The 14487-nt window shown below is 35.0% G+C and overlaps 1 protein-coding gene across 3 annotated transcripts in view; it reads left to right on the top strand.

Annotated features, from left to right (window-relative positions):
- The window catches only part of LOC147074987 (facilitated trehalose transporter Tret1-like), a 100031-nt gene that overhangs the window by 64310 nt on the left and 21234 nt on the right, over window positions 1-14487 (top strand). For all 3 annotated transcript variants that reach the window (XM_085942859.1, XM_085942863.1, XM_085942862.1), the window contains exons 2-3: window positions 3505-3842; window positions 7474-7663. In XM_085942859.1, coding sequence (XP_085798985.1) covers window positions 3777-3842; window positions 7474-7663 — 256 coding nt within the window. In that variant the 5' untranslated portion in view covers window positions 3505-3776. The remainder of the gene's footprint in view (window positions 1-3504; window positions 3843-7473; window positions 7664-14487) is intronic.

Below are 14487 nucleotides of genomic sequence, written 5' to 3'. Positions count from 1 at the left end.
CATTGCCCTTGACTGTATGACTGCAGTTAGTTCATTTTTACAATTTAATTTGAACCTGATTATCCTTACGGTTTTTTATGAGAAAATTGAATTTTGATTTTTAAAACATCTAAAATTAAATGTGAGTTAACAGCGTAGAAAACTTTTTTTGAATTGATCGAATTTTTAATTATTTGCTTGAAGACTGATAATGAAAACCTTTTAAACTTTGTGGCAATTTTCTGTTCTGTTAGGTACGATAATTTACCAGTAGATGTCATGACTTTTACAAAACACGATACATTTACGTACGTACGGATTATTACAACTTTTACACGCTTCAGTATTGTGACTGATAAATATCCGACGCAGAGCATTTGTAGGTATTACATATCGATGCCTCTGTAAGTCTGTTACTGATACAATGTTGTAAATTTTATGTTGATTTTTATACCCCACATGCACATAAATGGTTAAACTTCGTCAATCATTCATACATTACCTATCTTACATTATAATTAGTGTTATTTTATTACGAACCAGTTTACTCGGTTACAAATTTTATTTCTTCCCTTGTCATCAATCTTGTACAATTATTAATGCGTTGACAGGTTAAGTGTTATGGTTTATTTTAAACTCGAAAGTAAAATGCTCCGAGACAGACGAGATCGACCACAATTATTATTTAGTAACTAACGAGTGCCGGAACCAAGGCCAGAACAAAAACGATGCATGAGTGCGAGTGAGAAAGTATTCGGCACCCTTACAATCTCTGCGACACGTGCTTGAGTAAGATAAAAGGTCTACTAGCTACAAGCCAGTTTCCAAACGTATCGCCATTAAATCGGGGCGAAACGCTTCACATAGCGTCGACAACTTGCGAGCTCGTGTTGCTAAAATTGATATTTTTTGTGTTAAACATAAAGTCAGTGGTAAATATTTTTGGTTGATTAAGTAGAAAAGATGGTTCTGTGTGTTGTCTTAAAATGTGGTAGCCGTACTGATAAGCAAGAAGATGGTATTACGTTTCATAAGTAAGTTGATACATGTTCGTGATAATTTATTTGTATTTTATTATATATTATAATATCAGTGACCTAGTGTTTCTTTAAAATAACTTAACTTATAGATATCTTTATCTAATGGTTGCATTTTGACCGCTTAAAAATACTATATAACGTAAAAAAATAGAAAATTATATTTTAATTCTGAGCGTCTAGTGCGAGTACTTTGGGCGAGCACTAGCGAAATGGTCTATGGTCTCGAACATTTTTAGACGAATGCGTTCGCTCGCTCACAAACCAAACGCAAGGCACGCAGCTTCATTTAGCAATGCAACGGGTGGCGTCTAGATGTATCTATAGTCTAAGGCCGGAACGCCCTGAACCTTCACGTCAATCATGTGCAAGTGCATTCACCATGCAATAATTTTATTATGCTATAAATTGTTGCACAGATAATATATACCTAATTGAATGGCATACATTATAGTAATGGATTGTTATATCGCCTATTGTACCAGCTGTCAAAATGTGTGGTTCTGTTTACAGTAGCTACCATAGTCTCCAACGATGAAGTAGTTTGTAGAACGCCTCTTTCTGAAGCCGTGGGTGCGGCTTCTAATCACGTGGGTGGCGAAAATCACTTGATTTTCAATATGTGTTTATTTCAGAGCAAGGACTTAATGGGTTAGGCGAATGACTGACAGCCATGGCCCCCACAAGGGGGGGCTGACAGGGCTCTAGCCTGGGGGCCCGGGCTCATGGAGGGCCCGGCGTGGCGAATTAACCAAATAAGTGAGATAAACACACATGACAAATTTTCTCTAATAGTAAAAAAAAGTTATTTTCCTTTATTAATGTTTATATTTTAAAGTATGTGGTTGTGCGATGTAATTTTTAATTGTGTCATTACTTGATAAATCCATTATTCAAGTGGATTTAAGTAAATACCCTTAATTTTACCATGAACACCATATGGAAAACGCTACTGTAGAGCATCACACTGCCTTTAACCTTGGCGATAGGTAGGGGGGCTGACAAAGATCATAGCCTTGGGGCCCGCTTCAGGATGTGGGGGCCATGCTGACAGCCATCCATCGTAAAAATAGCATGTTAATAATAATATTACCTCAGCTCAATTGAGGACCAAATGGTCCTTTTAGGAGTGAAAATAATTATTTACTATTTTGCTTAGGTGGTATAGTCGTCAGGCCCATCGTATAGGTACCAATTAAAATTTAGGGTTCTTGTCTATTTTTAGTGAAAGTGGCAAACAAATTTTGAAAGTAGCCGATACCTATACTGGATTTTAGGTTGAGTTATGTTAAGTTAGGTTAGCCTAAATCGTCTATGAAAATTATCGCTGTTCCCGCCTGGCTTCCAGTAAACAGACTTGAACCAAATTTAGTAGTATCGAAATAAGCAGCTCGTACATTTGTGCCACATTTTAATAGGGATACACGTTTATGATTAGGGTTGCCAATCTGTTCCAGAAAATTCCGGGACATTTTTAAGGGATTCCGTCCAGTTTCTTAGCTTTTCCGGCCAAAATAATTTAACGGAAAGAATTTCCGTGTATTGGTTGGATTTTCTGAAAAAACCTATGATATCGTGCTTCCCGGGTAAGCTCCAACCGGGATATTGAACACGGGCATCAATTTCGGGACAATTTCAATTTAGTTATTATTATATTATAGGGGAAAATCGTAAACTTTTCCGACTTCACAGGATGGTAGACACCGTTTTATGAGGACGAAAAAGCTTCCGCAGGGCAATTATTTCATCGTATAAACCAGAAACGAGTAAAAAATAGATTTAGGAGAGGAACACTTTCACGTATACCTAATAATTAATAAACTACCTAACCACTTGTTGTGAGTGGAGAAATTGCGTACAGTGTTGGTTGCATTCTCTCGCTTCTTGGTCGTGCACTCATGGCTGAGGATCGTGACCACATTTAAATTTCGCCATCCTTTGAGCGACCAAGACTTTCCATCCTTCTCGATCTTCCGCTTCTCTCAGGGCAGAATGGATGGTGCCCCCAGTCAGCTCTTTCACTTGGTCGCTCCATCGCGCAGACGCTCTTTCTCTGCTACGCCTTCCCTGGAGGCTACCCAAAACTACCAGTCTCTCCAGGTTGTCCGGTCCGCGCCTGACAATATGTCCAAAAAACTGCAGAATTCTTCTCAGAATTATAATATTATTATTCTACTCAACATTACCATCATTATTTTATATTTCTGAATAAATGGTGGAATTCAAGGTTTCAAGAATGCATGTCGATAAAAGTCCCCTATCCTATGTAGTTCCCAATCAGTTTCCAATTGAATATTAATATGTACCTACATCATGAACTATGAACTCGGTAACTTTGCGGCTAGTAATGGTGCATATTATACGACAAAATACTGTGAACTACATATTATTATATATTTCAAGGATTGCACTAAACAAAATTCCGATTGTTAGTGAGTTATTAATCAATCAATAGATAACAAAATATTGTTTTTCTTATTTGTTTTAGGTGACGCCAGCCCATCGTACCCACAACATTGCATCTAAAAACAGCTGATTGATTGTTGTCTCCGGTGACGTCACAGTAATGACAGCTCAACATAAAAAATATAGTTCAAAAACCCGATGACAAAATATCAAGCCACAAATTCAATAAGTAGTAGTGTTCGCTCATTTGTATTTTTACAGTAGCGCAGTGTACAATGTTAATATACTCTAGGTGACGTATTGAGTGATTTCTCAGAAGCTATCGGTGATATTTCGAAGTGAAAATCTTTCAATATGTCTTCACGGTCTGTCAGCATTGCGATGAGGTCACCAGATGAAAGAAAACATTACAAAACGCAAGTGAGTACCTACCCATCTATATAATTTTTCTTATAATTAATTATTATCTACTGTCGTATTTATTGCCAAGCTTTCTTGTCTGACTGAACCCTATGCCAAGAATCATTTTATAAAAACTCTAGGTAGCTCGGGGATCCACTACCTGACTGAGAATACATTCAAAGACAATTTCAGATAGGTGCGTACATCCACAAACAGTTTCTAGGACAATCACCCCTCCGGACAAAAACCCACTGGACATTAACCCCCGGTATAAAAAACCGGTTAAAAATTTTATTGACAACGAAACGTAATGGATACAAAAGTTTATTTGATAAAATAAATATCTTCAAATGAATTTGGCAAAATAAACATAAAATATTTGACACAGAAAAATATAGATACTTACATTTTAGAGATAGAGAAAGGGTGAAAATTAATTATTACTAAAATATGAAACTCTTCAGCAGTACCTTCAGGTAGGTAGGTAGGTAGGTAAGCGCTGTAGCAGAATTTCATGAACTTCTAATTCAACTTATTTATCATATTAAATTTAATCTAACGACATTTTTCAAATAAAGGGAGTTGATTGTCTGGGCATTTCTTCCTTTTAACTAGATGTTGTATTGACGACTTCTTAGATAAAATGTCAATATGTATAGATTAAAAAGAATAATTTGCCATTAGGAAGCATCATACGCCACTGCTTTCCCAACTCATCTATTCCGTCCAAAAGATAATAGTCTGATAGTAGATACTAGTATAATTAGATTTATATTAAATAAATAATGTTATTTATTATCTAATGTCAAATAGATGATTTATTAAAAGGGGGCCTCCGAAGAGTTAAATCCAGTTACAAAGTAATTAAATTATGTTTAATGAAAAAAAAGATGAGCATTTCTCACAAACTGAATGTAAAATATTACCCAAAGCAAACCAAAATTCCTACCTGACCTACCGTGTATTAATCAAATTTAGAGCAATTTACCTACCTTATGTACGAGATAAATAATTGTGTGCAATATTAAAGAACATCACATTCATCGCAGAGCCTATACAGCATACATAGGTTATTTCCACGATTTAGATCTTTTACGAATTTTGTGTCCTGATCTTAGCCACAAGATTAACCTGAGCTCAGTTCTCCTCAGATGCTACTCGATAAACAAAGGAACCGACTTTCCCTTTATGTACGGATGACCTATGGTGACAATTTATTTGACACATTTTCTTTATGTACTCATTCAACCGAGCATTCTGGGATCTACTGAAAGACATGGTATATTTTTTAATTTGCTGCCACGCATGTTAAAATATATTTTGCGATACTGAAATGTTTGTAAAACTTCGTTGATAATAGTTGTTAGTACGTACTACATAATATTATGTCACTTAGTAAATGATAATTACTTATCCTGGCAGGGCGAGAATGTATTAAATTATAGACAACCAACATACGGTAGCGTACTTAAATGTTAGTGAAATATTTCAACGCCATCATTAATTATGGCGTCCCAGTGTGTTGAAAGCGTCCATTTGTCTGTCAAACACATTCCGCTTTCACAAACAACGCTGAAAACAAAAGAAATACAACTGGAAATTCACTATGGCGTCTATGTATAAAGTGGTGTACACACGATGAAGAAAAACAAAGAGGCAATGAGGCAGGCAATGTCGGTTACGTCAATAATCCTCTGGAAGTGACATGGCGAGAACTCACCGTAGCATTGGTACGGTTAATACATAATATTATTATTTATTCATCCATCTTGGTTTGAGTGGTTAGCAAAGAATAGATGAAATTCCTCATGTAGATAACAATATTGGCAGTCTGCAAATGCATTGGGTCATGTTTAATTTTAAGAGTGCTTCTAATGGTTAAGTACATACTTACAATCTTATTCTGTAATAATACTATTGAGAATCCCTGGATGGTAGGTTTCATGGCGATGAATAAAATTGGATAATACATAGTTTTTCCCCTATACCTTGTATTAACAATATAAGTTTGTTACATAAATACACAAATTAATTTTATTGCCCACGTTTTGGCAATTTAATTTCGTATTTTGAAAACGAAAAATTCAGCCAAGGTGGATTATTTATTTTACTCTTTGGTGTTTAAATACGTTCCTTTTAAGCTTACAATACAAAAAAATTGTTAACCCATTATATTTTTTTCATACCAAAAGAAACTTAGAATTGTATATTTATTTAATTAAAAGTAAATTCAACATCAAAATTAAATTTAAATTACTTGGAAAAATACCATTTTAACAAAATTTGGATTCATTCAAAACGGCGTTATATTTAGTTTATTCAAATTATAATAACATGATAAAAAGGTCTAAATAAATAATAATACGTAGTGCACGTCGGGAACGCACCCTATAGAGGCGAAACTTTTTTTTGCTCTCCGTTCTCGGACACATTATCGTCCACTTTTAGAAGGTTTCTTATTGTTTCACGATACTCGATCGGTGTGCGGCAGATTTCGCCTGGTAATGCTGGTATACAAACGAATGTAGGTACCTATTAGTTCACTACTAACATCTCTTTTACAAAGTAGCAACTATATTATAGTTCACATAATACACATTCTATTAGGTTCGTACGTTACCTTTATTGTGTAAATAGTAAATATTTCATAGCTGAGATGTGTAATGAAAATGGTAATGAATGACTCGACAAACCAACTAACTGGCTTTAGTAATTTTGACAAAACTATTCATTCATTTACTCAACAACTTAGATGACAAATACGCACATAAACAAAACCACGGGCACACACAATCACACTGACAGAAAACAGTTCTCAAAGGTGCATTGGGTTTGAGGCTGAAATAAAGTTTCTGATGTAAATCCCCACTATCCATGCGACCAACATGTTCATGTGGCTCAAACCATATCCTCTGGAAATATCCTTATTGGCAAGAAAAGGCAAGACATGCTCAATTTGCTCCAATCAGCTGCTGGGTCCATCGGGCCGTCCATCCTGGTCTCCAAAAAGGCCAAGTTTATTGCAATAAAAATATTACAGCGTTTTAATCCGGACGTGAATATCTCTTCACATTGAATGTTCATCAGTTTTGATTAACTTTGTTTTGTATTACTGTTTTATATTATTATTTATAATTTTTATTTTTGTTAGTTCCCTGTGCATATTTTATTAAAGAAGTCAATTTAAACTCAGTCAAAGCACACTTTATTGCGTGGTGACCTCAGCTTCTCAAAAACATTTTCTTGAGACATTTCCAGACATAACGAAACTGCTGATAGCTTTACATCTAACGTAGGGGCTTGTGTTGCACGCACTCGGTTAAGGCCGAGTGTGGTGCAGAGCAGTTGGTTTGGTGAATCCATGATTGTTTTACCACTCATTTCCACCAGACTTCTTCACACTCATCCTTCTTTTGGAACAGTTCCTATTCTGTCGTTCAGAAAAGCTTTCTTGATTTTATCCGTTATACGAGTAAAGAGATGAACCGCGTACTTAGAGTTTTGTAAAAAATATTGTATAGGTACTTTATTAAATCGCTGTATCACGCCCGAGCTTTCGTGAAAGAATAATAACGAGACAAAACCAGTAATGATCGAAATGTGTTGTTGAATCTTGATTCCTGGCTAAAAATAAATTCTTTTTTTGCAGTTCTTAGCTGCGTTGGCAGTGTCACTTGGACCATTTACTGGAGGACTCGGCAAGGGTTATATGTCACCCGCCATCGCATCCATGCAGAATAATGCAACTCTCGGAAATCTCACAAATTTCACGTCCATGGAACCATTGTTCACCATCACTGACCAGGAAGCGTCGTGGATTGCTAGCCTTAGCTTATTAGGTGAGTAAAACACTATAATGAATGACTGCTATTCTAGTGATTTGCGATTACTATTATATTATGGAATTTTTGGGGTTTTGACAATAATAATATGGATTATAGACGTTTATAAACTAGTATAAAACTGTTTGAAGCAGAAACAAAAAAGTCCCACTTTACTGTTTTTTCGTTGACGACAAAAACCCTCTTTAATATGTTGCCTATCGACAATAACATCGGTAAGTAGTATTAAGTTTTTTTACATTCCAACTTTAAATTATTATCAAACTTGTTTGCTCATCGATTCTATCTTTACATGAAATGCGTCTTCAATTTATTATTGATTTAATAATTCAAATTAGTGGCTTAGCGTCCAACATGTGGACTTTGAAACCAATTAATACTTCAGGATGTTAAACGTTATTTGCAAGCTAGTTAAATAAAATTTCATCTAGGTCAGTGTTTCCCAAAGTGTGGTATGCGTACCCCCTGGCTGCGCCTGGTGCAACAAGCATTAATACGACATCAATACAACATCCATGCTAAAAGGTTTATCGCATGCGGAAGAAGAGCAATTATTGGAATTAGCTTCAGACGGATTTTTGAAAAATAAATATAATGAGTATATTAACATCATTCTGGTTGCAAATACAATATATTCTGTATCCAGTTTTAACAGAGAAAGTCCTGAAATACATATTACCTTTTCCAACTTCATATTTATGTGAAGTTGCGTTTTCAGCATTTTGTAGACGAGAGTCAAAAAAAGGAACATGCTTTTGGATGTGGAACCGCATCTCAGATTAAAATTAACAACCAGGGAACAAAATTATGATGATCTGTCTCCAACATTAACAATTACATCCTTCTCATTGATTATAATGAATGTTATTTATAATAAGTAAAATTTATTTATATTTTATTATGAATGAATTTTATTTTTCATTATTATTTGTAATAATTGAGGACACTCAGTGTACTTTGTCTTTCTTGCGTTTTATGGCCTGACCGTCATTAAGTCATAAACCAAAATTGGCTTCACAGTCTTGGTATATGACGACTGGTGTTCGCATTAATTCTATCTTATGAATCTGTTCTGTAGTTTTGGACATTGTTTTATTTGCTTCATACTGTCGATGCCGAATCCATAAATCCATACGTATGATCGATCTCTCTTTAAAAGAAGATTTTTTTTATTTTAAACTTTTTAATAGAGAATGCGTTGTTCTCTTTCTGTCATACCGAAGTTGCAAGCGTTCAACTTTATGTTATGAAAATTGATTATCTTAATTATAGTCGTTCTGAAGTTGGATTCATAGCGCCCGATACATCAGCTGTCAACATAAATAAATTAAAAATCGTAAGATTAACAAAAAAATACATTTTAAAATCATTGGAATGGATTTCTAATTTAATAGATTTTCATTTTATTTAATTGATCTATTTTTTTTTTGTTATGATGTGTTTCCAAACTTTGTACTTATATATTAAAAGGCGTGGTTGTATATCGGTTGGCATTGACCATAATGCATTAAGCGTACCTTCCTGTACAAGTATACGGTATACAGCGCGTAAAAACTATTCAATAATTTGAATAAAGAAGAGAATACTTATAGGTATGGAATCTACCTATGTTTGAGTTTTTTTTTTATTGATTTTGTACATCGATGATTCAAACATGATGCTGATTTCAAAGCACAAATGCGCGGGAAATTGAAGCGCGCGGGAGGAAATTGACTTTTACAATATCCGGTGCGGTTTCGTACTAACTGGCCCATTGTGAAAAATACGCAAAAATGGCTACACAATAGGACGCGCTTTTTGAGTCTGTGAGTGGAGTTGTGCTTAAATAAACATTGTAACAGAACTAAAAGCCAATGCTTAATAGCATTATTATATATTAGGATTATCTATGAAAAGCGACGATATACCTACTGATACCAATGTCTGGACTGTGGGTGCGTACATTGGTATCTGTAATATTTGGTCACTTTGATAAGTGAAAATTGGTTATAATTTTGAGAAAGATATAAATTAGTGGCGATGACGATTGTTTAACATTTAAAGTTCGCCTCGATTTGTAATAAAATGTGATATCAATTCATGCATTTACAACCCTTGTCTTGGGGTTTTGAGTCTTGACCCTCTCCAAAAACTTTCTCCATCCCGGAACACCTAATTATGTTCCTCGGGCATTTTCATGTCGATCGTTCGTTGATTAAAATAATTCATATTTTTATAGTGTCCGATTCATTCGCCGATCGATGACAGTTGGCTCGAAGATTACCGAGTACTTACGAAAATTGATTTATGAAATTACCCGTGAGCTTATTGAAATATGATTTACCCGTGAGCTTCCAATAAGGATCGCACGTGCCGTGACCTGTGTTGTTTTTGATATATCGAAAATTTGACGTTTAAATAATGAATATTGCTTAACTTTATTCGTTATTTTAACAGACAATAATATTATGTAATACAAAAAATAAATAATATGCTATTAAAAACAATCAGCAACTTGTTACGTCATGTTTAAATTTAATATTAAATAGTTTCCAGTGTTGCCACCAAGTTGGTTTACTTTATCATAATAATTATTGGTATTGAAAAGGTTAACACTATACGTATATTATGAAGTTATGAACCAATGAAATCAAGTGTTAACACGATCGGATTGGTAGCCGAATCGTTTCGTGTAATTGCTATTATTAAAGTCGAGGATTGCTCACGACGCGACGATGGTCAGTGTTGATCGTTGAATCTGGTTGGGATCGAGTTTGCTGGTGTAATGAGGCATTAATAATATCTATAATTAATATGTTATTGAGTAAAAATTAGAGTACAAAATTGAAGGGTGGATTACAAAAACAACATAATGTCAGAAATGAACAATGTAGGAGAGCAAAAAAACTCAATATAATCTCTTCCTTGTGAATTATGTTTTTTTTATGTGATACTACAAAATATCTGTTTATTTCTGATGAGAAATAATATTCAGACTTATCATTTGACTTAATAATTAAAAAAAACCATTTTACAAAAGAGTTTCCAGAAAAACATCATAATAATTATTAATATGATGTATTTGTGGAAACTCTTTAGTAAAATGATTTTTTTTTGCTTAATTAAAAAATACTTTTCCACCTTTTGACTCGTGTTATAATATGCTGTTTTTGAAAGAACGATAAATAAGAGCATATAGACGATATTTAAAAAACAGAATGACATACAAATCTGAAATATGAAAAGCTGACATTATGATGTTGTTTTTGTAATCCTACCTTCAATTATTTTGGAAGCTTTTTTTCTGTACACAATTTATTATTGTATTATTTAGTATGTTAGATGACTTCTCGAAAAATAGAACCATTTTTGATAGCATATGAGATAAGTCCGGTATTTCTTAATACTTACAGTTATACCTATGTAATTTTTAATTTTAAACGGAAGATCTATGTCCGATATCTCTAGGCGAAATTGTCTTACTGTTGCTAGTCATTAAAAATTACGGTGATGTTTACATCATAAATAATTCAGGGCGTTTGGTAAATGTTTTACATATCGGATAACCGTAATAATATTAGGTTAACTGTTTTGTAGGGCCGTAAATATGCATCAAATATGTCCAATATCAATATTAGTAAACATTATTTTTAAATTCTTGTAACAGTTAACTGATTTTTATCTTCTTATACGCCAGATTCCTATCTGATGGGATAAAAATAATGTGATGTGCATCTGGTATAGAATGTAAAGAAGTATATTATTATACTGGGTTTGGTGTGCAATTCGTGTTTGTTAAGCCGTAAAAAGAAAATGTTTATTACGATTAATCGGATTAACATCAAAGCTGTATTTATATAAGTGGATAAGACTCGTTACTAAACAACGATTTTAACGTTTACCTTTCCTTCTAAAAGTATAATTACGGACATTTATTAAACACATATCGTGTTATATGCGTCTCACAATTAATAGATAGATGAGGTATTGTACTTCATTCAGTATTGGTAATATTTGAGGACAGGGGGGTTTGTATTTTTTGCTTAAGTGACGAAGCCCACCAGAAGCGGCGCTCGGGGCGCACACTACGAAGTAGGCCCCCTCCCACCCGCGCATTACCCTTCACCTATGTAGTAAGGGGCACGAGAAGCACAAAATAATTATTATTATCAGCGTCTCTCATACCAAAGCAGTAAAAATATTATTATATTTCTCGGCGGCTTGTAATTCATATTCACGATGATGTAATTCTACCAGCGAAATATCGGACACCCAGCAATTAAACGATGAGTTCACTGTTATTAAATAATGCCTACTCGCCCGTCTATCGACAACGCGTCCAGAAGCAGATAAAGGGCGCGCGCCCCTTTTGCTTGCCGTGTTTAATTTGCTTTGTCATATTTAACAACGTAGTATTTTCGTTAATTCGTCCCTCTGAGAAGCCAAACAACGCGTGAATCATGGGGCGAGCGGACACAGTGCTTCGTCAAAACCAGTGTGCGCTGCCATATTTGATTACGTTGTATTTTCGATGATTCACATTGAATATGCGCGAGCGCCCCGCACGCCCGATTCTATGTACACGGCGCCTAACCGTCATAAAGTCGTAAACCAAATCTGCCTTCAAAAGTCTTGGAGCGCGATGCAGAACCATACTTAGGCGAATAAGTGTTAAAGATACCCGCCTTACATTAATCCGGCTCACACATCTAAGCTCGCCCGTCTGCAATGTGTTGAATATGTCAATGTGATGTCATCGATTTTCACAAAACACACGTTGCCAAATGGAACTCCGCAGTTTGTTCGAATGCGACTTTTTAGTTTGAAAACAAAACATCTACTATTGCAATCGACAAGTTGCATGCTTCACGGGCTGCGAGTCGAAGACGCCTGAACGAATACATACACCTACGATTGGTCATTCCTATACCGACTCGCCGGTCGCCGCATCCAAATATATATACGTTTCGAGAGGTTACGTACGATTGTCGTTAGGTAGATGTGCGCGGTCTTCATATGCAACATCGGATCGACGTTCCTAGAAGATTTGATTTACGGCTGTGCGGCAGACGAGGGAGAGTTTAGATGTGAAAGCCGGCTAAGAGGCTAATCTCGACGACCAGTTCAGTGAAAAAAGACATATTATTCTTCTAAGAACGCCTAAGTGGAAGAAAGAAAGCACGTGTGACGTGTTCTTAATATTATTTTTGTTAGAACGGTTGGTTATGGAGACTAACTTTCGGATTAATATCAGTTGTTCTGTGCTTAAAAGTTGCCGAAGTCAAGAAAAAACTTCTCAAAAATAACCCGCATGCAGCAATTCATCACGGTTGGCAAAGTGTTCCGATAGTAGCGGTGGAGTGGTGGGGTGAGGTTAGGATATAGGGGTGAGCCCCTTATATCCAACATTATTGATAAAAAATAAACATACTTAATTAGTTAGTACCTATACCATCATTATATTAATTATATCTGTCTACTTTTACGATGTCGCTAATTATTAACAAAGTTATTAGGTAGATAGTGCTACGTTGATTTACTGAAGAAGTGTCACATAGGTTAATGAAAAGCGAAGCAAATTAATGCTTTGAAAGATCGTTATGCGTAAAGGACACTGTACCCGTTCCCACGGCGCTGGTCTATCTCGATACGAAGTTTGTGTGAGAGATGCTAAGTTTCCATTGAGTTGCGAGAGTAAAGTTCATCTCTGAGTATTACATTATTAACTTCAATTAAAATGTCGCCAACATTTTATCATTAGTCATACTTCGTGTATGGAGTGACCATTATAATGCATTCATCGTAAAATATATCGATCGATACTTCTTTCTCGCACTGCTGAGGGTTTCTATCTCTGATTCTATTGTTAATGCTGTATATTATTTTTGTTATGGCTGACTAATCTTGAAATTTTGAGAAAGGTAATGTTTGCTAAAATTGATAGGTATTTAGATAATATATATCGATGGTTTAGTGCAAAATATATGTGTGTATGTTTTGAGAAAATCGAAATTTAAGATTTGAGATGCACAACAAATGGGCATGCACTTAAATGTGCTTTGACTGAATTTACATGACTTTAAGTTAAGAGTTCCCATGGGAGAGCACACGCAGAGGCAATACTATCTCCAAATTGTAGTAAGTAACAAAGGTATTATACAAAACTGCCGAACATTCAAAGTGACGAGATCTTCACGTTGGCAGTATGACGCCGCAAAGTTTCTAAATGAGAATTGGCCTTCGTGGCGACCAGGTCGTGGGCCCAACTGATGGAGATTTTACAAAAAATGTGATTCCCGTCCGGGAATCCAGCCCGGGACCGCCAGGATTGGGTCCACTGCGCGTAAACTAATCACCATAATTTACTCTGGAGTAAACATATTGGATGTGACCGGGATCGAACCATAGACCATTCGATTAGCGATGCGCACGCTGCGGATTGCGACATTCCGATTAATGTGTAAGACGTAAGTGACAATTTTTATATAGAAGAAAACCATTATTGTAGACATAAACCAAAAATATATTCACTTTTAAAATTATTAGTTTTTGTTAGTATTAACAGATGGAAATATAAAAGTACTTATAAAACAATAATAATCAAGTAGGTACATTAAAACACACATATTGTTATTATTAGATAAGATTGTTGAATCAGTATATCGGAAAGAGTTTACGGTTTGATAGTGATTGCAGAAATTAAAAATTTGTTAAATAAAATGGTAATAAAAAGAAAAAAAGATCGTAATAGAATGTAATTCTATTTTGTTGTAAGTACGCTAGCAATAGTATCCACTATAATTATTCTCTGTAACAATTCAAAGTACCTTGATCTCAGCTGG

This window comes from Rhyacophila brunnea, unplaced genomic scaffold (assembly GCF_057557595.1).
Source record: "Rhyacophila brunnea isolate RB1 unplaced genomic scaffold, BYU_Rbru_1.0 scaffold_15, whole genome shotgun sequence".
In the NCBI taxonomy this organism is placed as follows: Eukaryota; Metazoa; Arthropoda; class Insecta; order Trichoptera; family Rhyacophilidae; genus Rhyacophila; species Rhyacophila brunnea.
This window is presented reverse-complemented; position numbering and strand designations above follow the sequence as displayed.